General features: G+C 37.8%; 1 protein-coding gene across 18 annotated transcripts in view; it reads left to right on the top strand.

The window, feature by feature from the left end:
* Positions 1-26,302, top strand: part of ADAM22 (ADAM metallopeptidase domain 22) — a 203,045-nt gene that overhangs the window by 160,275 nt on the left and 16,468 nt on the right. For 4 of the 18 annotated variants that reach the window (XM_043509365.1, XM_043509362.1, XM_043509361.1 and 1 more), the window contains exons 25-30: positions 344-434; positions 2,042-2,059; positions 8,241-8,435; positions 12,530-12,630; positions 16,235-16,301; positions 22,422-22,508. In XM_043509365.1, coding sequence (XP_043365300.1) covers positions 344-434; positions 2,042-2,059; positions 8,241-8,435; positions 12,530-12,630; positions 16,235-16,301; positions 22,422-22,508 — 559 coding nt within the window. Of the gene's footprint in view, positions 1-343; positions 435-2,041; positions 2,060-8,240; positions 8,436-12,529; positions 12,631-16,234; positions 16,302-20,165; positions 20,277-22,421; positions 22,509-26,302 lie in introns of all 18 variants that reach the window. The other 14 variants (XM_043509369.1, XM_043509364.1, XM_043509368.1 and 11 more) reach the window with 8 other exon arrangements.

Genomic DNA, 26,302 nt, shown 5'->3' with positions numbered 1-26,302 from the left:
ACATATGGTTCCATAGATATTTCAGGTGTTTCTAGTGGCTTTGTATTATCTTTTTACTTGAATTTTTTTTATGATTAATTTACTTCCAGAAGTTATAACATGATTTTGAAATCAATTAATTCAGTTCATTTTCTGTTACATGGTCAAACTTCAATGGCTTCTAATTTTAAAAGTTCCTTGTTAAACATATTAATGCTATTTACAGTACTCTAGCTCTGTTTTAAATTATTCAGCACAGATATAGTTGCTCAAACAAATCTCTAGAACAGTGCTTTAACTGCTTTGTATATTTTTATTTTTAAATTTCTGTATATTTTGTTTTTTGTCTTTCACTTTTCCCCAGGTGTTGTTAGTACAAATATAATAATAGGGGCTATTGCTGGCACCATTTTAGTGTTGGCTCTCGTTTTAGGAATAACTGGATGGGGTTACAAGTAAGTATAATGTGCAATTTTTAATGAATTTGAAAATACGTATATATGTTCAGTGGATAGCTGTTTACAATATGAAGTAATAAAGCAAGAATATTGAAAATTATACAAATTTAGGGTGGCTGATCAAATAGAAAGTGAATTATCTCTATTAATGGTCAAGGGAATTTAGAAAGATAACCCCTGTGTAAGCAAAGCATTTAAGGACATGCTTAAGTTTAAGGATATGCTTAATTCCCATTAATTTAATACCAAATGTGAGCTTGTACTTAAGTAGTTTGTTGAATGGGGATGGGATTGAAGCACACGATTAAGTTTCAGATTCTCAGCTGATATCCAGTTTATATTATCTGAGGATCTGGCCCTAAGTGTTTTGCTGAATCAGAGCCAAAATGGCCACGTCCATTTCTTTCAGTATTAATGTTCTTTTTTTTTTAGTTTTGTTTCTGTGCTGAAGTTCTTCTGTAAACAAAACATTTTAGTGTTTTTGCAGATATTAAATTAAGATTTAATGCATGTGCTTTTAGAAAAAAGTCAGCAGCATTTGGATTTAAATGGAATGGCTACAATATGGGCTAAGATATAAACCCCCTTTATGTGGAATATTGACAAAGGAAACCAAGCTCGACTATTCAAATACCATTACTTGGATAATACCAAAATGATTCAGACTATTGGGCCAGTGCTGTTCTTAGTTATACTGTGTAGTCCCACTGTTTGCCAGAAGCTGGGAATGAGCGACATGGGATGGATCACTTGATGATTACCTGTTCTGTTCATTTCCTCTGGGGCACCTGGCACTGGCCACTGTCGGAAGACAGGTTATAGGGCTAGATGGACCTTTGGTCTGACCCAGTAAGGCCATTCTTATGTTCTTATGATGTCAACATGATTAAATACATGACTTAAGTATTTTGAATGTCCTATATCTAAATGCAAGAACATGCCAGGAGGTTATGCCCTTTCTTAGCTGAGAACCTGGCTACAAGGAACATATTCCAGCTGTTTTTATAATTTCAGGTCCCTGTGCCATTCAAAGTTGGTGTAAAATAGGGGAGTTGAGAGCTGCTCTTGAACAGTGCAAGGAGAAGGGCATGCATAGAATACTACGAGGATTAGGTTAATAAAAGGACAGCTTTAAGCCACCTTTGCATTACCACCCACTGATTTTGGCAGTGCCTGAAGATCTGAACCCCTCTTTGAAATACAGCTTCAAAACTTAATGCATGTTTTGGGGTATGATTAGGCAGTAATTTAGTGAATTTTCCTAGTAATACAGAAATATGTATTGAAAAACAGAACTAAGGTTTCCAAATGTTCCCAGACTTAATAAGCATGTTTCAGATACTGATAAAACATTGCACTGCATATCCTAGAGATGCTAACAGTCCAATCTGAATATAATCCTACAGGTTTGTTTTGAACTAATACATCTGTTCTCTTTTCCAAAAGTTATTTATTTAGGAATCGTCAAGAATCAAAATTTCACTTTGGCCTACATTGCTTTTATATTTACTTGTTGTTTATGCTGTTGAATACAGCCACATTTTCCCTAATATATACACATTGGTAATTCATTCTTATTTCTTTCTCTTCTTTTCTATGGAAAGAAACTATCGGAGACAGAGGTATGTGATAAAAATAAAGTGAATACATCCCTTAGGAAGGCTTTAAATGATGATTATTTCTGTCTTTTTCCATTTTTGTGATGATGTGAATTTTGTGGAGAGCACCAATGGATAATGAATTGTCATATTTCAATGTTGCCTTAAATCAGTGGTTTTCAACCTGGGGTCTGCAGGTCCTAGGGGTCAAAAGACTACGTCTAAAATTTCCAAAGAGGTCCGCACCTCCATTTGAAAATGTTAGGGGTCTGCAAATGAAAAAAGATTGGAAACCACTGCCTTAAATTATCTTATGATTTTATAAAGGAATACTTACCTGAAATATCTGAAAATGCTGTGAACGCTTTAAACACAATGGCTAAAATCCTGGCCCCATTGAGGTCAATGGCATAACACCCATTGACTTAAGTGGGGCCAGTATTTCATCCAATAAGAACAGGAAAATATAAAAAAAAATAATTAAAGATAAAAGCAGAGTAAAAACCAAATATGCTTTTAGAGATTAAAATGTTCTTGAGGTCTAAGAGGAGTGAGCAGTAATATGAACCTGATGTACATTAAATTATCCAAATCAAATTCATTCCTGTAGTTACACCTTTCAATTAAATACATTTTAGTGAAATTTAAATTCAGAGATAAATTTGAAGAAAATAATTTCAATGACAGAGATAGATGTTAAAGTCCATGTTGCTGTTAGAACTCAAATAGTCTCATATATATCCTGCAAGTTTATATTTGAGTTACATTTTATATACAACCAGGAACTCAGGATAATGCACTTCAGAACAAGGAGGATCCATAAAATTGGATTTAGATAAAAATGGGTTAATATGTACGAGAATATACCAAGATGAGAATACAATTCCAGGACTAGTTCACATGGATATAAATCAGGAGCAACTTTATTGAAGTCACTGGAGTTACACCAGTGTAAAACTAGTGTGAGATCAGAATCAGCAGTGAGTATGTATGAGCCAGTTTGGAAAAATGTGACACAATCTGCTCCACTGTCTAAACCAAATCTGTTCAAAGATTTGATCTGTTCAAAGATTCACATTGATTCAGATAAGCAATGTAAAACTAATTGAATCACTCTTCCCACGAACCAAGGTCCAGCTATTGATTCCAGGAAGAACCCACTCCTTCCCCCAAACTGTGCTTCCTTCCACCTACCCTGCTGTTCTAACCATTCCTCACTGCAAGGGCCTGATCCTGCACTCATTCAAGTCAAAGGCCAAACTCAAATAGGCTTCAGGGTGGTAGATCAGACCCAAAGAGAGAGTTGCTCACTGATTATTCTTCTTCCTTTCCCCACCAACCAATCCCCTCCTGTTTAATGCAGTTATTACACTGTCTTAGTCCAAGATACTGCTATATCTGCTGCTGCCACCTGCTGAACTTGCATTCCATGCCCTCTACCTTTGTAGTACTCTCTCTGTCACTTAGAATGCTTGGCATGTAGCAGCAAGGTCCTGCCAAATGCAGATTTGTTTAGGCTATGTCTACACTACAGTCTATGTTGGCATAACTTATGTTGCTCAGGGGTGTGAAAAAAACAACTCCTCTGAGCAACATAAGTTACACCGACATATGCGCTAGTGTGCACAGCGCTATGTCAGTGGGAGAGCTTCTGCTGCTGACATAGCTTCTGCCACTTGCAGAGGTAGTTTTATTATGCTGATGGGAGAGCTCTCTCTCATTGCCATAGATCACTAGATGCGCTGCAGTGGCGCAGCTGTATCGGTACAGCAGAGGGACGATGGAAGACTGGTTTGTGGGAGTCTCTTATCATAAGAACATAAGAAAGACCATACTGGGTCAGACCTGTGGTCCATCTAGCCCAGTATCCTGTCTCTGAAAGTGGCCATTGCCAGATGCTTCAAGCACATGAAGGTTTAGGAACATGTGGAGCATAGCATTGCATCCCTGACCATCTTGGCTAAGAGCCATTAATGGACCTATTCTTCATGAACTTAGCTAATTCTTTTTTGAACCCAGTTATACTTTTGGCCTTCACAACATTCCCAGCATAAGTTCCACAGGTTGACTGTGCATTGTATGAAGTATTTCCTTATTTTTGTTTTAAACCTGCCACATATTAATTTCATCAGGTGAACCCTAGTTCTTCCATTATGTGAAGGGGTAAATAATACTTACTTTCTCCACACCATTCATGAGTTTAGGGATCTCTATCATATCCCCCCTTAGTCATCTCTTTTCTAAGATGAACGGTCACAGTCTTCTTAATCTCTCTGCATATGGAAGCTGTTCCATACCCCTAATCATTTGCCCTTCTCTGCATATCTTCCATTCTAATATTCCTTTTTTGAAATGCAGTATTCAAGGTGAGGGCATATCAGTGATTTGTACATCATCATTACAATATTTTCTGTTTTATTATCCTTCCCTTTTCTAATTGTTCCTAGTATTCTGTTAGCTTTTACGATTGCTGCTGCACATTGAGTGGATGTTTTCAGAGAGCTATCAACAATGACTCCAAGATCTCTCTTGAGTGGTAACAGCTAATTTAGACCCCATCATTTTGTATGTATGGTTGCGATAATGTTCCCAATGTGCATTACTTTGCATTTATCAACACTGAATTTTATCTGCCATTTTGGTGCCCAAACAGTTTTGTGAGATCCCTTTGTAACTCTTCGCAGTCTGCTTTGGACTTAACTATCTTGAGTAATTTTGTATCATCTGTAAATTTTGCTACCTCACTGTTCACTCCCTTTCACAGATCATTTATGAATATGTTGAACAGCACAGGTCCCAGTACAGCTCCTTGAGGGATCACGCTATTTACCTCTCTCTATTATGAAACCTGATCATTTATTCCTACCCTTGTTTCTGATCTTTTAACCAGTTACTGATTCATGCAAGGAACTTTCCTCTTATCCCACAACTGCTTACTTTGCTTCAGAGTCTTTGGTGAGGGACCCTGTCAATGGCTTTCTGGAAGTCCAAGTTTGCTATATTGACCTTTGTCCACATGCTTGTTGACTCCCTCAGAGAATTCTAACAGACTGTTGAGGCATGATTTCCCTGTACAAAAGCCATGTTGACTCTTTCTCTACATATCTGTTATGTGCAGAATGAGTTGGCCTTAAAGCCATTTGATTGGAGATACAACTACATTGGCAGAGGACAGGGCAACTTAAATCTTGAAAATATCAAAGAAACCCAGCCTATACCAGTGCAAAATTAGCATGAGAGGATTGAGAGAATCTAAAATATCAAATTTTAATATATTCTTGCTGAACTTTTAGGTTCCATCATCCAAGAAGTTTATTAAGTGAGATGGAAACCTATAAATGTGGACACATTCTGTGTGCAGTTTCCATTCCAAGGTTCAGGATGGAAACTAGTATAGGCAAAGACTTTTTGGAAATGATGAAACAGCCAGTAATGCCTAGCAACCAAACCTCCTTACTGTAGGAAGAGGGGAATCCTATAGTCTGATATCTGAAGAAATAGTTATGAAAATATATAAGCAAGGATTCAGTAGATAAAAAAATACAAGAGAGTCGACTGGAAAGCCCTCATTGGAATTAGTTAGTGTTAGCTCTTAATCCAAAATGAAAACAAATCATCAGTATGCATGTCAGTGTTACATAAGAATTGCTATTTGATGGAGCAAAGCAACTGAAACAAGTCAAATGTAAAAAACTGAAAGGAGTAAAATGTCAAAGGATCTATCGACTGAGATAGCTTGACATGCACAAAGATATGGAAAAAACATTAGTTTGATCAAAGAGTGACAATTTGTTAAGTAGTAGACTGCAGAACCATTAAACTCTATAGCGATACCCACAAATCACAATAAGTTTGCCTCTGAAATATTCCTGGGGTGTATGAAGATTGAAACTACAAGTGAGACTCAGTATGGAATGAAAGGAACCAAAAAGATTACCGTCTGTGAGCCTTTTGGTGTATGATTATATATTTTAAACATATAAGGAGCTTTTGAAATTTAAATCTGGAAGTGAAGGAAATCTTAACAGAGTCAAGTTCTGTAGAGGACACAGTCTATATTTCTGAAAACCAAAGTGAAAGTGAAAGTCAACCTTCTGGTTAATGAGCATTTTTATTAATGGTGACAAACAGAAACAAACATCTTGGGAAATTTTCTACATTTTCAGATATATTGAATATATATGTTGAACTGAGCATCTTCTGCTAATGATTAAAGGAACAGACAAGTTATCCATTTGAATTAGGGAGACATTTTTGACCTGCTAGAATTATCTGCAAAGGACAGTGATAACCGATGGCTATACATTCACTATCAGAGGAAAAGTGGGATCGGTTGTTCACAAATTGGATGTTTTTCCTCAAATCATGGCTAAAGGGATGAGTGGGATGTGATTATATATTTTGATAAATTTGTGTGCTTCAGAAACATGGAACATTTCAATCTCTTTGCAAATAATTTGCTTCTAATTGCAGACATTGAAAAGATTCAGAGTCCTGTGGCACCTTATAGACTAACAGACATATCGGAGCATAAGCTTTCGTGAGTCAATACGATACATGCATCCGACGAAGTGGGTATTTACCCACGAAAGCTTATGCTCCAATACGTCTGTTAGTCTATAAGGTGCCACAAGACTCTTTGCCGCTTTTACAGATCCAGACTAACACGGCTACCCCTCTGATAATTGAAAAGGTTGTTTAATCAGAACAGAAACAAGTCTTGGATGAATGACAGAAGGAACACAGAACAGAAGGCATGATCTAAAAGGATGTAAAGATTATACTAAACCGTATAATACTTCTAGGATAGCAGCTTGTCTTTGTCTTTCCTATTACTCTTCTTCTTCAAGCAATCTCATGAGTAATACTTACTCAGAGACTGATTGTTGACAAAATGGAAAAGAATTAAAAGTTAAAATATAAGCCTAAAGGGAACATCCTAGTAATGATTTACATTTTAAATGAGGTGCTCAGATGAATATTTCAAGATAGTGACTTTACTATACTGTAGCCAAGTAACACTGTACTTAAAAAAATCTCAACCTGTACACAGTAGCTCAGAAAAAAAATAAGTTCTGCTGCTGTAATCCAAAATTCCCCTTATCTAAACTTCCGACACATTGAACTGTAAAGATGCAGCAGCACCACAGGATAACTTGAAACTAGGAGCTGTCATTGAAGCAAGCAGATAATGAAATCCTTCAAACCAGTACCTTTAGCAAAGTGGAAGTTAGTGCAAATTAAAAGAAGTCAGCATCATGTCTTTCAGAGGGGAAAAAAATGTGCATTTTAAACCTACTTGGAGATCCAGGAGTAAATCCTACTAAAACTGAGTTGCCATTGTTAATTCTCTGTCTGACCAAACAACCTAATCCCTTTCACAAGCACTAAATTTGCTTTAAAAATACAATTCTGGACTTGCAGTTTTTGCTTCTAGAGTGCTAGAAGGCTTTAAAGTGAACCTTGTTTGAGATGAAGGTCAAGATTTTCAAATTGAACAGTGATTTGGGGTGTCCTTATTGGAGACACCTTAAAGAGGCCTGATTTTCAGAGAATGGGTATGCAGACTGATTGGCAGTTTCACCAGCTAGGATATAAAGCTCCAAGTTCTTTTAAGACTCTTTCTTTGGGGTTTGTTCATTCATTTGGTTCAAAAACAAAAACCAAAGCAACTGAAAAACACTGAGCAATAATTTCCCAGAAGCTTTCCCTGCGTTAACTAGCCAGGAAGGGAGAACACACAATCCTTTCCCTTAGCGCCCTTTTGACCCAACTTCTACTTCCTTTTAGTCTCTGCCCTGAATAGCCATATGCCCAGTTGCTGACTATCCTTTGCAGGTTGCAGCACCTGTACTTTGTCACATAGTCCTTGTCACTTCCTGATACCTAGGCCTCTTGAAGACATCTGAAATTGATTATCCAAAACCTGAGACATCCAAAACTAACTAGTGACTTTTGAAAATCTCAGCCAGATTTTTTCAGTTAAAAGGCAGGTTTCTCTGAATTAAACCTCTGACATTGCATTTCTGAATTCTCAAAAATATGAAGGACTTCTCTTTCAAGTCTGAGGTGTTTACTAATATTCTTATTGTGTGTGATATAAGAGTTTCCTCCTGTAGAGTGTTATCTCTTCCTCTTTCTCCTAAACTAATATTTATGTGTGCATGTCTTGTTTTCTAACTTTAAAATGTTTATTATGCTTTAGACAAATACCACAGGGAGATTATGTAAAAAAGCCTGGAGAGGCCGACTCTTTTTATAGCGACATGCCTCCTGGAGTCAGCACAAATTCTGCATCTAGTTCTAAGAAGAGGTCTGCTTTTCTGTCGCATTTTCAGATTTCTACCTGTTCCATCACCCATTATTCCATTAGTCAGAACATTTCATTGTTTTGCAGCAGGTTTGAGTCCTTCTTCTTTCTTTGTGGAATGTTAAAAATGGCATCTTTTATTCTTTGATTACTGATTTTTTTTTCACCCCTACATAAAGTGCTCCAAACTGTTGATTATTAAAAATCAAAGCAGAATAAGTATAATTTACATTGCTGTCCAAGGTTTGTATAATCTAATTTTCAGCATCTTTCTCTGCTCGGAAATTGCTTTCCAAGAAGACTATAGTGTTCTTGACGGGTTCAAAAACAAAACAAAACAAATAAAAAATCCTGTGAATTTTATATCATGTTCAAGTAATCAAAGAAAAGAGATACTGTCATGTTTCAATAAGAGTTATAAAAATAAACTAGTTAATATGAATGTTATTTTTGTATCCTTATTTGTAAATTTCATTGGTAACTCCTTGTAGTTGTAGTTGACCTAGACATAGTGAAAAATATTTTTATTCTTGCTGACTTGCAGAAATGAGTGTGGTGCTTACAGTTTATATAAATGTTATTTCTAGACTAATATACTAAACTTTCAATCAAGTGTTATTCTAGGACTTGATCTTGCAAACACTTGTACCTTGTGCTGACTATTGTGAGTAGTCCCTCGGAGCAGTAGATTGTACCATTGTTAAGTACTAATCCAAAAAGATACATTTTTCATTTGTTTGCTGGTATGTTGTGGTGCCAATTGCTTAGAAAAGACATCAACATCATTTTAAAATGACAAGTTCATTGCAAAATGTTAATAGTAAATTAGTAGTTGATAAACTCACCATGTTCTGCCATCATTTTGCAATCAGATACTTTAATTATGAAACTCGTTTTTAACTGGCACTTCAAAATGATTTACAAGGAGCAGTGTGTAATAGGAATGCAGTCCTTCTCATAGGAGAACTGAATTTTTTTTAAAACTTCCTATTTCTTCTCCCTTTGGATAATTTATAAATGAGCAATTGATAAAATTCACACAATTTTTAGCTCATTTAAAGTTGCTGAACATAGCAAGTATGTGAAACTGTATATACTATATAGGCCTCACATTCCATTTCCTTGAAAGTATCCCATTTAAATCCATGACTAAGACAAATGTATCCTTCAAGGGAACAGTACTTGCGATGTAATTAACTAACCACACTCCCCTTTTTGGCTAAAACTTTTATATTTGTGGGGGGATCAATAATTTACTTCCAGGGAGTGAAAGTTAATCTTAAAATGATCCAATGTCTTCAGTTGCAAAATCATTTCTCAGTTCTAATCAAATCTTGGGAAAGCAAGATTCCATAGGTCTTGTATTCAGCAGTGGAGCAGTTTTGCATTCCAGCTAAGCAAAATTTGTTTACCTTTTTTAACTGACCATTATGTAACTCTTCTCTTCATTATATACTTTGTTTCGCCTCATACATCCATTTCTTTCATGTTGCTTTCACTTGTTTATTATTTACTGTACAATGATAAGGTCTGTTTATGCTAGAGAAATTGAATGTTGCTACTTCAATAGTTCAGGTGCTGTTGCACCACTGTTGAGCAAGTTTGGCTAATGCCTCTTCCATACTATGGCAGGACCAATGTGGACAGAAAACAAGGCACTGAAATGATCCCAGTGTTAACTGATCCTTTCAGTTCAGTCCCCATGATGTTATACCCACCTATCAGGCAAATTGCCTTCAGGGCACTCTGTCCACAAATACCCACATCTCTGGGCAGACCAAAGAGCAGCTGAGGCTTTACTCATTTGGTCTCATCGATGCTGGAAAACACTATGAATGGTTAGTTGAAGAGAATTCAGCATGTCATTAAAATATTAACAGCTAACTTTATAATAACTCTCTCTCCAGTATAAAACAGTGAACTTGAAGCACAGTAAAAAGTGGGGGCCACCCATTACACCTATAATAGAAACTAGTAGGAGAAAAATTATCCAAGAATGTATCAGTTTTAAGATATTTAACCCTGGAAATATGCTTGAATCAATAAATATTGGTGTGATAAATAAATAAATACCCTAGGGTGACCTGTGAGTGACCTGAACTCCTGGGAACTACCTACGCAGTCTCCATCAGTTTCTTGCCCTCCAAAGGAGAAAACAGGTGGAAGAACATTAGTATATTCAGATATACAGTTAAAATATACAAATGCACTCGAGCTTCTCCCAAGTAAATAAACAAACAATCTCTGTTTTACCTTGCCATGAGTATCCAGGTACCACTTGTCTACTTCCATCCCCTCTTGTAGACCTAACAATCATCCTGGGTTGCCACCACCACATGTGGCAAAGGAGATGGGAAGCAGAACTAGCTGTGTTGCAGGGAGTCTTCTTTAAGGATCTTCTCCCTGTAGATACTGGCCCTCAGCAAACACATATCTGGATCGTAGAGGAAAACATAAGAAGAAAGAAATACATTAGTTCATCATATAGGTTTTGAGTATATAGACCCCACTTTGCCGTGACTTTGGCCTGCAAGTGCACACTGCAATCTCCAGCTCACAAAAAGAATAAGATATCCATATTAGGGCTGTCAAGTGATTAAAAAAAATCACGATTAATCATGCGATTAATCACTCTGTTAAATAATAATAGAATACCATTCATTTAAATATTTTTAGATGTTTTCTACATTTTCAAATATATTGAATTCATTTACAACACAGAATACAAAGTGTACAGTGCTCGCTTTATATTTATTTCTTATTACAAGTATTTGCACAAAAGAAATCGTATTTTTTAATTCACCTAATATAAGTACTGTATTGCAAACTCTTTATCATGAAAGTTGAACTTACAAATGTAGATTTATGTACAAAAACCCCTGCATTCAAAAATAAAACAATGTAAAATTTTAGTTCCTGCAAGTCCACTCAGTCCTACTTCTTGTTCAGCCAATCACCCAGACAAACAAACTTGTTTACATTTGCAGGAGATAATGCTGCCCACTTCTTGTTTACAATATCACCTGAAAGTGAGAGCATATGAATGTTTAGTATATGTGGCATGCAAATACCTTGCAATGCCAGCTACAAAAATGCTATGCAAATGCCTGTTCTCACTTTCCAGTGACATTGTAAATAAGAGGGCAGCATTATCTCCTGTAAATGTAAACAAACTTGTTTGTCTGAGCGATTGGCTGAACAAGAATTAGGACTGAGTGGACTTGTAGGCTCTGAAGTTTTACATTGCACTCAAAAACAAAACAGTTATGTAACAAAAAAAATCTACATTTGTAGGTTGCACTTTTAGGACAAAGAAATTGCACTACAGCACTTGTATGAGGTGAATTGAAAAATGCTATTTTTTATGTATCATTTTTACAGTGCAAACATTTGTAATCAAAAATAATATACACTTTGTCTTCTCTGCTGTTATTGAAATCAATATATTTGAAAAAGTAGAAAAACATCCAAAATATTTAATAAATTTCAATTGGTATTTTATTGTTTAACAGTGCAATTAAAACTGCGATTTAACTTCTTAATCGAGATTAATTTTTTTTAGCTAATCACACGAGTTAACTGCAATTAATCGACAGCCCTAACCCATGCCCGTTTATTCAGCTGAGAATGAACTCTTTAGCTCCTAGAGCACCTCCACCTAGGTGCGTTGGTGCTCATCATGATCATCCTGGGCTTCCAGGACTAGAGGTAGGAGAAGAAATGTAATGGGGAATCCTCCTAACCATCTTCATCATCATGTTTCCCTCCAGTTGTGTGAGGCCTTAGCATGCATTTCTCAATCAGGATGGAATCAATGATTGGGGAGTGGGGGAAGGGCATGCTACAGCTAGGAACAGATAGCTAGAAAGATGCCTTAGGAAGCTTGCAGTGCACTGGGATAGCAACAGTTGGATGAAGTGCTATGAGTGATCACCCTGAACCAGTTTACAGAACCCAGGCTAGTGAATGTGGACACACTGAACCACTGCAGGAACGGCTAGTACTAGCAAAACTTAGCTGCAGTGCTTTACCATAAAACAGTGCACTCTGTTGGTGCAGACAGACCTTTGGGCTTTGTTTTGTGACCCAACCCTGGAACTGTGAATGTTTCTAACTCATCAGACCAATATATAATTATCAGAAGGTAACCTAACAACAGTCACAGATGAGCCTTCCTATTGCAGGTCAAATGGATTATCTCATTCATGGAGTGAAAGGATCCCAGATACAAAGCATATTTCAGACATCTGTGAAAATGGGAGACCTAGAAGTAACTCATGGCAAGGTAAGGGAGAACTTTTATGCTGACTACAGAAAGAACCCACTGGGTGTCACCACCGATTTGCTGACAATTTAAATGTTCTATGGACAAGAACATGACTCCCTAAAATTGTGTACATTTTGTTATTAACCTGGGAGTTTGGATTTAACAGCACAACACACTAGTACATTTTGCTGTATCACTAACAGCAGAGCTCTGGACCCTTCAACTCCAAGAGGTGAATTATTCCAGGTCTGTGGCAATGGGCCAAACTGCAATTTTAAATAAAATTTTAGACAGTACTATTCAACTGTTACTTTCAAACAGTCCTTTGAGTGCAAACCTGAAACATATATGCAGCTTATATTCAATTAAGAGGAACCCTAATATAATGGCCCAAATTCTTTGCTGTGCCTACAGTGGGGAATCACAAGTGAGCCATTTACAGCTCTCCAAGTTTCTTGCTGGTTTTATGCTGGTCACAGCTCCTGCAGAGTTTAGAGCAGCATCAGGGATGCTCTAAACTTTAGTAGCTAGTAGTGATCCCAAGGACCTGCCCACAAGCTAGTTATTGTCAGAGGGCACAACATGCTTCATCTTTACTCACGCCCACTCAGAGTCTGGGGGTGGGGAAGGCCTAGGATGCAGATGCCCTGGGTCTGAGTCCGCTGGGAAGATACAGATAGTTCTGCTTCCTTTGTGCCACTAGAGCAGAATGGGCGAGATTCTATGGCTTGATATGTTATAAAGCATGCAACTCCATTGGCTGTAGCCATTTTGCCTTGGAAAGGTCTACCTTTGAGAATACCTGGAGGTGATACATTGGATGAAAAAAATAAATATCAGAGAAGAAAAACATCTCTCAATTTTCTTTTTGTATGAAAAATTAAGAATTTTAACCCTCTAATTGAATTGCACACAAGAGCATCAGAATGGCCCCACTGCAGCTTTTCAAAGGCAGAAATTAAGAGATGTATATTTAAGAATTTAACAAGGAACTAAATTCCTTGGAGGTTTATCCCTGTTGCTTGAAATCAGCTGATCATTGCAAACAGGGCCAAACATATCAAAACAGGAAATGCTAAGTTTTGGAAATAAGGTTCTGAGAGCCAGATGTTTAAAGGTATTTAGGCATCTAAAGATGCAGGCAGGCACCTAGGCGGATTTTCAAAAGTGCTTAAGCAGGTTAGGTACCTAACTCCCATTGACTTCAGTGATTAGGTGCTTTTGAAAATCCTACTAGGCACCAATCTGCATCTTTAGGTGCTAACTACGTTTGAAAACCTGGCCTTAAGTTTTTTAGCCAAATGATCATTACAGTCACTGATCACCAAGGCTAAATTCTATTGAATTAGATTATTACTAAAATCCAGATTGTGGCTTGTCCCAACTGCTCCTGTGTTGGCTATCCATACCACAATTTCTCTCCCTGCATATGGGCAAAGTTTCACGGCCAAATGTTCCAGCCAGTGCAGCTGTGCTTGGAAACAGACTGCACCAAGTTTAGGGCTGGCACAAGCTACCTTTCTCCTCCACATACAGCACCCAGAGCAGGAGGAAACTGGAAGGCACAGTCTTACTTCTTAGTCTTCTCTTGGGGAGAGCACAAGTACACATTTCCCCATATGCATGGAAGACTGTAAAATAACAGTCTCGCCCAGATGATGCTACTCATCTGAAAACAACTATGTTAAACATAAATCAGTTAAATTTTAGAAATTAAAGGCTTCTGCCAATGTAAGGCCTCATCCTGCAGCCCCTCCGGCAAAATTCCCACCAGCTACACTAGGAGTTTTACCAGTGTATGGGCAACAATACTGGATCCGTTGTTTGTCTTTGTAAATTTAATACAGTTTTAGCAACTATGCTAAAAATGTGTTCTGGTACATTTAGATGTGTATATTTTTTCACAGTGGAAGTCAAGGTTGTTAATGCCTGATGATATTGAGGTTATAGGTTAAATTCAAGACCACATTGCAAATATATGGAAATTATCTTTATCGTTCCATGCAGCCTTCCATTCGTAATAGTTTCTAAGAGGAAGTCCAGTCTAAAAATTCATATATTCAGAATGCCCAAATTTTATATACAGGTGTGTGTGTGTGCACATGCATACCAGATTCTCTGGTCCTCTATGTACCAGTCAAGCGATGCAAAGAGGAATTTGATTGGCCAGAAATAATCAGTACAGGGGGGTTCTCTGGTGGCACAGAGCTGGCTCCAGTACCAGCCACCTCCTTACCCTAGTGTAAGGGGATGGTGGGGAAGGGAGAGACCTCATGAGTTAGAGCTGCTTTCTCATTGGGTCATTGGTGCAGGATCAGGGAGCTGGAACTGTTTCCCTGTGGCCTCTCCTCTCCACTGCTGCTGAGTTCATGCAAAGTAGTGGAGAATCCGTCGCTCAATGATCCTGTTTTAATTTTTAAGGGGCCCGATCCTGTGCAGAGCTGACTACCTTTAGTGAGGTACAGAGCATCCTCGACTCCCACTGACGTTAGCCCACTGCATTTGGTGCTCAGCCCCTCACAGGGTTGGGCATTAAAAGGACACCGGTAACTTGAAATGCACAATTCTCTCACAATATTTTACCAGTTATTGCTACCTGTATCTACTAAGATTAGTACAATTGAAAGAGACTTGGGCATTTTACTCATTTTGTTTTCAGTGTATTTGTTTCAGCAGCATTTTGTGCATAGCCAATTGTGCTGTGTTGTTGATGGTGCATGCCTTTTTACAAGCCCTGTAATAGTTGGTGTTTACCAGCAGTAGAGCCGAAAATGAAACTATGGGGTCGTACGCTCACATAAAAGACCCTTCCAACAGGCAAGAGGAATAGAAAAGCCCCTAACAGTTTTTTCTTAAAGGAATTTTTAAAAACATTGGGGCTATGACTAACGTGTGTTCTGTTAGCAAACTGTATTGTTTTGAGTCAATTTCAGAAGATTCAAGTTGACAGGGTCCCTTTTAGCTCGTGTACTGGACATTTTTTCTAAATATATTAAATAGTTTAGGAAGAGATCACTAGCACAAAGCTGTTAGTGCGATGTTTCATTACATAGAAATTACATCACCTTGGCTTCACCCATTGTTCTAACACCAATGTGAGAGGACATGAAAAATGTGGAGAAATCAACCACAAGGAGCTCAGTGATTCCAACCCTTATGATTGTATTGTGAGTTTCACAATATTTAGTTTTCAGAGTAGCAGCCGTGTTAGTCTGTATTCGCAAAAAGAAAAGGAGTACTTGTGGCACCTTAGAGACTAACAAATTTATTAGAGCATAAGCTTTCGTGAGCTTCAGCTCACTTGCCCCAGCTCCGGCAGGTTCTAACTGGGTGAGAATTTCAGCTTTTATATGCTAAAACATAAGTTTCTACCTCTCATGGTTGCAGAGAAAAGTTTGAAAATGTGACCCAAATGCGCTCTAAAGGCTCAGAAACCGGATGTCAAATAAAAGCTCATGGCTTTTTGGGGAGGCCTGACTCTTGATTTTTGAATGGCTGAAGCTGGCAATACCACTAGTTTGGCAGGGAGGTAACGAATATGAATTATAAACATTTTTAGAATGCTATACATGTACATATCAAGATATTATTTGGTCTGCCTTTATCCTCTGATCTCTTTCAGGTAATATAGGAGGAAACAGAAAGAAAATCAGAGGCAAAAAATATAGGCCACGGTCTAATTCAACTGAGTAAGTCGACCCTTTAACAGCAAAGCAGAAAAGAACAGCTTACAAACTAATACTATATTCATTTACATTGAGCATTTTAAAGTAGAAACTACAGATGTCCCGTGGCCCACTCAAAGTACCGACTGGTAAATGGTTTAACAAAGGTGTTTTTAATCTCTTACTTTTTAAAAAACAATTAATTATTACTTTTCTTCTTCGCAGTCAGACCTATAGCAGTCAGATAGGCTGCACCATCACGATAGGCTTTTGTCTACAGTAAACTGCCATTGCTGAGTGTGTCCTGTTCAAGTAGTGAATTTCAGATAACCTATTTTCCTTCCTTTGCCCTCACCCCAGATGGAACCACTTCAGAGGAAACTGGTCCTCTTGGGGACACACATTCCTATCTCTGAGTCCCCACCCAGAGGTTTTAGGAAAAGAACCTAACTATGCTTTGAGGACACATTTACAGTTTAGGGCTCTAAACCATCATGTCTGACCTAGAATATCTTCTCAAACCACGGGGATCAGAACATGATGAGACTGTCCGTGCACAATCTTTGATACAATGCCCACTGAAGTCAGTGTAAATCTTTTCATTGACTTCAATAGGCTTTGGATCTGATCCAGTAAGGGAAAAAATAAGAAATGGGCATGTATGTATTAATTTAAACAAATAAGAATTGAGCTCATTTGTAAAACTGTCATACATGTACAAGCTTCACATAGACAGTTACAGAATTATTAGATTTGCTTTCTTGCCTCCTTTGTTTTTTTTAATTTGTTGAATAGGCCCATATTTGCTATTCTCCTTGTGAGAAATACTCCATATTATCTGTGTCTACTTAGTTATACCCCTTATCTGAAAGGATGGTGAATAGGTGGAACCGTAACCTCTAGGCTTGTCAAACATTTTCCATTAGGCTTCCTTTGTCATTACTGTGCCATTTAAGAATTTATAATTCTCTGCCAGTGACAGAAATGATTATTCCCTCTCCCCATGTCATCAGTACTAATGTATCTCCCACACTGGCAGAAGAGTTTGATACCAGTCCTGCTGGAAGCTAATAGATTAAAAAATGTTATCAAAGCTAATGTTAAAAAAATTATATAATACATAGGTTGAGAAAAGAGTATCTGTACATTTGGATATAGTGCTTAGATTATCCACAAATACAAAGTTTGTTTTTAATAGTCGTATGATACACAGAGTACATAATCAGCAATAACCCAAATGTAGGTGAATAGATTTAACAATTCAGTTTAGATATTAGAATCCGAATACTCGGGTACATCACTCATGAAAAGTTTTACAGAGATTTGGTTGTAGAAAGCAAAATATATCAATGAGTGGAGATTGTCCCTCAGTAATTGAGAATTAGGTAGGTTGTCCATTTAGAAAATACAATCCATGAGGAAAGTATTTCAGTAACTTTCCTGACTGTGCTTTTCATCAGCCCTCCAGGTATTGAGTACCTCCTGGTATTGCCGATGATACTACTAGATTTTCTGTGGGCCTGGCCTTTTTCAGCTAAAGGATTTTGAGTTTGTTCCAAAACTTGAGTATTCCAAGTTCAATATATAGTTGTTGCATACATAGTTTCCAAAGGTTCACATAGATGAGTCTTTGCTACAAATTACAAACATTGCTAGTTTGAGACGTAATAGCTACAACATTGCATGATTAAAAATGGCAATACAAAACCGGTAACATTATTCTTAAATCCCTTGGAGGAGTTTAACTTTCAAGTGACTGCAGCACCCCTGTCCCCTTGGTCTTAATGCTGATAAACTCTTATTGGAATGTTGATTGTTTGGTTTTCTTCCTTTGCATGAGACAATTTGATAAGAGCAAATTATCCTGGTTGACTAACCTGCTCAGAGTGCAGATGAGATTGCAAGTTCTTCTTTAGAAACTTGTTTTGTGCTCTCTTTCATTTTCTGACTTTTATTTCTGAAGACAAGGCTTAAAAACATAGCACCAAATTCAGGCTTGGCACAACTCTGTTACAGTCAGTGGCGCTGTGTCTGCTTAACCAGGGCTGAATTTGGCCTATAGAAAACAAATAAACTTTTTTACTCTAACATTAACCCATCACCTGGGAAGAGAATCATATTTCTAGTAAAGGTTAAAGAGCAGAAAGCATCTTCTCCCCTGTTCTGTGATGCTTAGCTTGTGTATTTAAAATACCTGAGAACTTCAGGATAAATAAATAAATGAGAATGAATCAATAGCGAGGGTCACAGTAACTTAAAAACCTGTCTTGGTCTGTATCATTTTCTCTTTTTAATGTGACCTATAATTTCTGCCATATCTAATTCTCTCATTTCCTCCCTGCTGCTGAGTATAGTGTAAGCAGAAATGGTAACAGTCAGAGGCAGCACCTGGTGCTGAAAAGTAAGTCTCAGACTTCTGTTACAGAGGGCAGAGCAGCAACCTATAAGGGGGTGGCACAGAGCATCTGTGTTCCTGAAATATACTTGCCAGACTAGGTGGGCTGGGGAGACACCTTTTCCCCTGAAGGTGTCTGCTTTGGGGATGGGTGAGAGAGGTTGGTGATTGCAAAGACTCCTTATCAAGAGTCTGTTCTGCAAGAAGATCAGCCATGAGGTGAGCAGGTTTCACAGGCTACAAAACTGGATCCTCCCAAGCAACACTTCTGCAGTGAGGAGAGGAGAGAATTGTACGGGGGCGAGGGGGGGGAAGGTCACACATAGGGTATAATTAGAAATATGAAATCACATTTTGAAAAGAACTGATAATGAATGATCTGTTACTAACTGTGACCAAAACATTTGTTGTTTGTTTTAACAAAAATATGATGCCAGCTGCTTTAAGGGTGCCTTAGGGTCCATACAATATTTTCAAGACAAATTCACCTCATTAACTTCTCAGGTAAATGTGGAAGAATCTTAATAAAATATATCCTGAGACAATGGATAATAGCGATTGGAATATTTCCTATGTGACATCTGGGAGCTGAATAGTGCACACAGTGTAAAGAAAATAATAAGGTGCCAAACTATTGTCTCCAATAAGTAAACAAGATCCACTGTAAATTAACCCATTATGAGCCTGATTTGTGCCATACTGTGAATGTGTGCAGAATTCAAGTATTTGCACAGGAAGCTACCAGATGTACATTTACATACACACATACCTGATTTATGCATATATTTGCAGTGATTGCATGCACTAATTAGGTGCATTGTTTTGTGTGCACAGTTGTGCAACTGATTGGAAATTGGCCCACAAATTAAACTGTTAGCTTCCTCTAAATTTCTGAAGCATTGGGTAGGGTTTCAGCCATATGCTCTCATTAGTATTAGTATGGGATGCACATAGCAAGCATCTCATGCAATTCCTGAAAAACGTACCAGGCTTTATTTTGTGTGTGCCTTGAAATCTAACAGATTGTTTCTTGGTTGATGTAAGGCTCCTGATAAATGTCATAGCTCTACCTAGACACTTACAACTATTTTTGTCAGTTTTTAATTGCTTCCAGATGAGTCAAAAAAAAAATTGAGAATTTTTATTTAATGAAGTCAGGTGGTTCACTCCATACAAAGAAAATGTTTACTAACAGGGCCAGCATGTTCTTCCAAAGTTTCTACAACAGAATTGATTGAGTGGTCTGATAAAGTAATAGTTTTCTGTTAAAATCAATGAGTATTATTCAAGAAAGCTAATACAGACTTTCTGAATATCCTGACAATAAAATGGAGATGTGTTAAAACATGCCCTAGTAAGATGTGTTTTGCCAATTAGCAGTACTGGTTCTCTTTGTTAATTCTTTTCATTTAAGTGTGCATCTTCCTCATTGTTATAATTGATATAAACATGATTTGGCTTAGATTTTTCTATTATATATTGTGTTTTTGCAGCAGGGTAACCCATGTATCTGAGCCTGGGCTTTCTCTCGCCCAACAAATCCCAACCCAAGGCATAAGCCAAGGGGGTTCTCACCACCCCCATACAGGGAATCGGGATCACAGGTCAGTTTCACCTGCTCCTTCATTCTGGGCTGCCATTTTTATCCCATGAAAAGTCCCTTCCCCTGAGTATTCAGTAGTCTCACTGTGGCAAAACACTTCTGACCGCTTGGAGGTGCTCCTGCTGATGCAGCGCTAGCTCAACCCTCCTCCTTGCCAACCTGAGGGGTAAGATCCCTCTTGGACCTGGGTCTTTTGCATTAGTGCATGTTGCGCTGCAAGCCAAATCAAGCCATTGGTCTAGTTTTAGCCTTAGATTTAATGACAGATTTATTCCAAATAAGAATTTATCATTCAAAGTAATTTTGGATTTCATCGATGACTGATGCACAGATGACTACAAAAATCAATCTGAGAGCTTTCTCGTGATATAATTCAGTGGTCTGCAGTGACATAATATAAACCTTTCTATATGCAGATTGATGGGAAGGAATGGAAGTTATCTGTATGTAACTTGGCCTAGGAAGCTCACAAACATTATTGTATAACAACTGCAAGCTTTGTTGCCATATTACATTTTATTTTCTACTTAAAAAGATAGATCAGGAGTGTTTCATGGTTACCAAAAGACCTCTTCAAATAAAAAGTTCAGGTTAAAAGGACTGCAGCTATGGCAGAGTCTCCAGGGAATCCATAGCTACATCAGCAGTTAAAACTGTAACAGCAGATCCAAATGATACCGGCGCCAGCCTGTTGATTTACTAGCACTTCATCTTTGGCTGCACCACAGCTTTAAACTTCTACTTTTTACGAAGAAGCCAGGTTGGAAAGCATAAAGCACTACTGATTTCACTCGTTTGTAATTAAGACAGATAAGTTAGAGGCAACTGTGGCTGGGGACGAATACTTTTTGAAAGCTGTGGCTGTGCTTATGCAGGGCAGGGAGATGAAGTTCCAGAACAAAAAAGGAGGTCTAAGGAGGTTTTTTTTAAACAACAACCTGTGACAGGTTTTAGACTTTGACATGGTTTGGCATATTGTAGAACACTGGGTTGTAGTTTCAAAAAAGAAAAAGAAAACTGTTCTGTCCTGTCCTGTCCTCATAAAATCAATCCCTTGAGGAAACAGTTCACTCATGAGATCAGTGGACTGCTCACATGAATAAGAGCTGTGGGATCTGACCCAAAGGTATTTACAGTAATTTAAAAAAGAATATTTGCATTTTTTGTTGTTACATTTCATTTACTGTTTCAGATTGTGTTGATCCCTATTATATAAATGCAGTGATATAAATAACTGTTACACTATTGTGATTATTATACCAGAAATGCAGAATTTAAATTGCACTAAACAAGTTGTGCAGTGTCTACATCCCATTTTATTGTTAACACTACAAAGGGAGAAGAGGAAAAGTTTCAATACAATTAAGTGAACTTGCTATTGGTGGGCAAGGGAAGTTAGTTACAAAACAACTGTCTTCACTTGTTGTAATATTACTGCTAACCATGGAATAAAATAACAATAGTTTGTGTGTAACTTAAACAAACACATACATGGGGTTTTTTAAGTGGTTCTTTTGCTAATCAAGGTTTTACAGGGTAAAATATCAGATCAATTATGCAACCCTCTTTACAATTTTACCAGATCACACAAAATTATTAAAACCAATTTTTGTTCACAATATAGGTGTAAAGAAATTACCAGAGGATGCAAAAAGAGCATTTTAAATGGTGAGGTTGAAATTCATCCATGTACAGAGGGCCAGCCCAAAGTCTCTGCAGCACTTAAGGCCTCATTCCTGCAATTCATTCCAGCTGGGTAGATCGCCTGCTCTTGCAGAGAGTAAATTGCAGGACAGGAGCCAAAAACTCATCATGTCACTACTTTGAGGATGTAAGAGGTGCAAATACCTTGTGATCATTCCTGACCCTCTGCATAGAGGTAAATTTCACCCTTAGGAAATTAAATGAATAATGTGTCCTCAACAATTTCCAGATTAACTGAACTTGAGCCTTGTTGTAGTTCAAATTTTCTCATGCAGTTGTACACATTGCCTACTCCTCACCCAACATCCATACTGATTTATTTGCCATACTCACTTGCATTTTGGGGATGAAGACATCCTTGCTGAGCTTGTGCTGTGTGTTCTCAGATTTTCTATTCTTCTTGTTCTTCTGCCTTCTCTGTTCCTTCCATTGCTTTCTGCAGGTATTTAAACCCCTGGTTCAAAAGAGAATATAATGTAGCTAAGTGGGTAGAAGATGTGAATAAAAACACTGAAGGACCATACTTTAGGTATTTTGTAAATTAATTCTATATCATTTGTAAGAGCTGTTCCAGCAAATACAAATATGTTGGGATTCCTATCTTGTATATATCAGTACAAGTTACTGTAGGTGCAAAGGGCCCCTTGTTCATTTGCTGCCTTTTGGTGTCTTTTTTTTTCAGCTTCATGTGCAATTCCAATTCTTTTTCTGAATGTTTTAATGAAGCCATTGAAAGGGGTGTTTGTAGTGCATGCATTCCCACCATCATCTATAGCTTTTAGTAGCTTTCTCTTCATTTTATGCCAAGTAGTGTTTTATGGGCATGAGACGTATTTACCACTAATAAAATAGTTTTAACCTAAATAGGATTTCATTTACTGAAACAAATGGTCCCAAAACACATTTATTCTACCCACTGTCTATATAGTGCATACTAAACTTCAATGAAAAGAAAAAGATTAAAATGTAATGGAATTTTACCTTAAAAATACAATGGGGATGAAATAATTAACATGACCAGAATTAAAAATGAGAAATATGACATTACATTCTGCACTGGGAAGATCTAACTACCTAATGTATCTGGTACAACTGAGTGTAGGGTTCTACTGAAAATACTTATTTTTAAAGAGAAAAATGTGAATTTAGTGCCAAGTAAACAGAAAAACTAGGTCAGCCTCCATCTTGCACCTGAATAATGAAACTTTGATTCTTCATACAATTCTCAGTTTCCCCCATTTCCAGGTTAGGGGCAAAGATAGCTTTAAGCCACTGTTTTGTCTAGTGTATGGAAGAGCCATAGAATTGCTTTATCTTATGCTCTGCTTCCTATGGCCCCTGTAGGCTCCAGGAAATAGAGAATATGTCCTATCCCCTAGCCCACCCCAAAACACTTGCCCGCCTCAAAACACCCCCTATTCTGGGGCCTGGAAGCAAGGTCAGGGTGCTTACACCAGTTCTATAAACCAAAGAGTCCGCTTGCACAGGCAGTATTATCGGGGCACGTTTCTACTCCTTTTGTACAAACAATGGCATAAAGGGACAGTAGTAAAACTGAGAATCAGGCCCCAAACCTCTCTCTGTATTTGAGAACTAGCTCCTAGTTTTCAACAGCACAATATAAAAGCATGAAGCAGACACAATCTGTGGAAATGTGAGAAGACATTTAATTTGCTAATCCCACAGTGCTTTGGAAAGAGCCGTTCTTGTTTGTTAGCCATATCATGTGCCGTTAACATGATTGGATCTCTGCAGTGCATTAGAAATGAAGTGTTCAGTGAATACCATCCACCAAAAATGCATAAAGAAACTTTTAAAAAAGGCAGGTGAACTCAGAATCCCACAATTATACTTTTAGTATTTTAAATAATAGCTGTGAATTATTTCCATTACATCATCTACATGTTACTTAGAAAAGCTGCATTTTGAAAATGCAAAAAGATATTTGTAGAGGCAAAAGATCCATCTGAAGTACCCTACTGCATATCTTTTCATTAAAAAAAAGAACTGGATGCTCTTAGCAACTTAGTAGCATTAGAACTTTTATCTCATTTTACCTTAGCTTCAAACTAATTATTTAGATTAAGTTAATCCCTGAGCCAAAATTTGGCTTCAAATACCTGAAGTCTCTTGGAATTGAATGTGTGTATCTGAGGACAATCTGTCTAGGAATATGATCTTTCACACCTTTCTCCCCACCCCCTAAAGAGTTAGGGACTAGTTATATAATTTTAAGAACTACTGAAGTGCTTTGGCAGAAAGGTACATATTAAATGTCACAGAACTTTTCTGCACAACTTTCCAGTTCAGCAGTAGCTCCAGATTAAATTCCTTAGGAAACCATCTAGAAGAAACAGAAGTATGCTGACTACTGGTGTACTTAACAAAATGTAGTGGAAGCCTGCAACTTCAGCAGACCAAGGCATTGATGGAACACAAAAATTGCACAGTTTAACTAACATACTTTATTTAAATCCATTTAGTTAAACCGTGCAAACCCCTGCATGGACATTTCCTTTGGTTTTTGTATCTACTTATATAGATTTAGTTTAACTGGGAAACTGGTTGAAATTGACTTAAGTTTAAACCCACAGAGCAATTTGCAACACTTCACTAAATCAGTTGTAATCAACTATTTTAGTTAAACTGATGCTTCTTCTCAGACACAAGAAAAAAGACATTATTACTATTAAGGATACTTTGTTTAAAAATCACACAGCAGTTTTTGTGAGCTCTTAAATATACAATATTTTAAAAGCAATTTTTGAACAAAATAACTTTGCAAAACTTCAGAAAAATGACCAAAGATAGTAGCTTATAGTATAAAGTGTAGGCTTGGGGAAAAAACTACTAATGAATTAATTGTTTCAAGGGCCTATTTTATAACTCAAGTGGTTTCAAGAAAAATGCCATCTTATGCTTGGCTTTAGAAACCATGATCCAAGAATCCAAGAGGAGAGGAAAGTGATCAGAAACTGTCAGCATGGATTCACCAAGGGCAAGTCATGCCTGACTAACCTAATTGCCTTCTATGATGAGATAACTGGCTCTGTGGATGAGGGGAAAGTGGTGGATGTGTTATTCCTTGACTTTAGCAAAGATTTTGATATGGTCTCCCAAAGTATTCTTGCCAGCAAGTTAAAGAAGTATGGGCTGGATGAATGGACTATAAGGTGGATAGAAAGCTGGCTAGATCACTGGGCTCAATGGGTAGTGAATAATGGCTCCATGTCTAGTTGGCAGCCAGTATCAAGCGGAGTGCCCCAAGGGTTGGTCCTGGGGCTGGTTTTGTTCAATATCTTCATTAACGATCTGGAGGATGGCGTGGATTGCACCCTCAGCAAGTTTGCAGATGCCACTAAATTGGGAGGAGTGGTAGATATGCTGGAAGGTAGGGATAGGATACAGAGGGCCCTAGACAAATTAGAGGATAGGGCCAAAAGAAATGTGATGAGGTTCAACAAGGACAAGTGCAGAGTCCTGCACGTAGGATGGAAGAATCCCATGCACTGCTACAGACGAGGGACCAAGCGGTAGGGCAGCAGTTCTGCAGAAAAGGACCTAGACTTTACAATGGACAAGAAGCTGGATATGAGTCAACAGTGTTCCCTTGTTACCAAGAAGGCTAATGGCATTTTGGGCTGTATAAGTAGGAGCATTGTCAGCAGATCGAGGGACATGATCATTTCCCTCTATTCGGCATTGATGAGGCCTCATCTGGAGTACTGCATCCAGTTTTGGGCCCCACACTACAAGAAGGATGTGGAAAAATTGGAAAGAGTCCAGCGGAGGGCAACAAAAATTATTAGGGGCTGGAGCACATGATTTATGATAAGAGGCTGAGAGAAATGGGATTATTTAGTCTGCAGAAGAGAAGAATGAGGGGGGATTTGATAGCTGCTTTCAACTACCTGAAAGGCGGTTCCAAAGAGGATGGGTCTAGTCTGTTCTCAAGTGTACCAGATGACAGAACAAGGAGTAATGGTCTCAAGTTACAGTGAGGGAGGTTTAGGTTGGATATTAGGAAAAACTTTTTCACTAGGAGGGTGGTGAAGCACTGGAATGGGTTACCTAGGGAGGTGGTGGAATCTCCTTCCTTAGAAGTTTTTAAGGTCAGGCTTGACAAAGCCCTGGCTGGGATGATTTAGTTGGGCTTGGTCCTGCTTTGAGCAGGGGATGGGACTAGATGACCTCCTGAGATCTCTTCCAACCCTGATATTCTCTGATTCTAAGAATGAAGACAGTTAATACAGAATAATACTTTTTGGTAGTTGTTTCATTGGTGCTCTCTTTTAAAGAAAGCTGAAATTAACACAGCTGTTT

The sequence above is a fragment of the Dermochelys coriacea genome, chromosome 2, assembly GCF_009764565.3.
Source record: "Dermochelys coriacea isolate rDerCor1 chromosome 2, rDerCor1.pri.v4, whole genome shotgun sequence".
NCBI lineage: Eukaryota > Metazoa > Chordata > Testudines > Dermochelyidae > Dermochelys > Dermochelys coriacea.
Note: the sequence above shows the minus strand (reverse complement) of the source record. Positions and strands in the feature narration are given on the sequence as shown.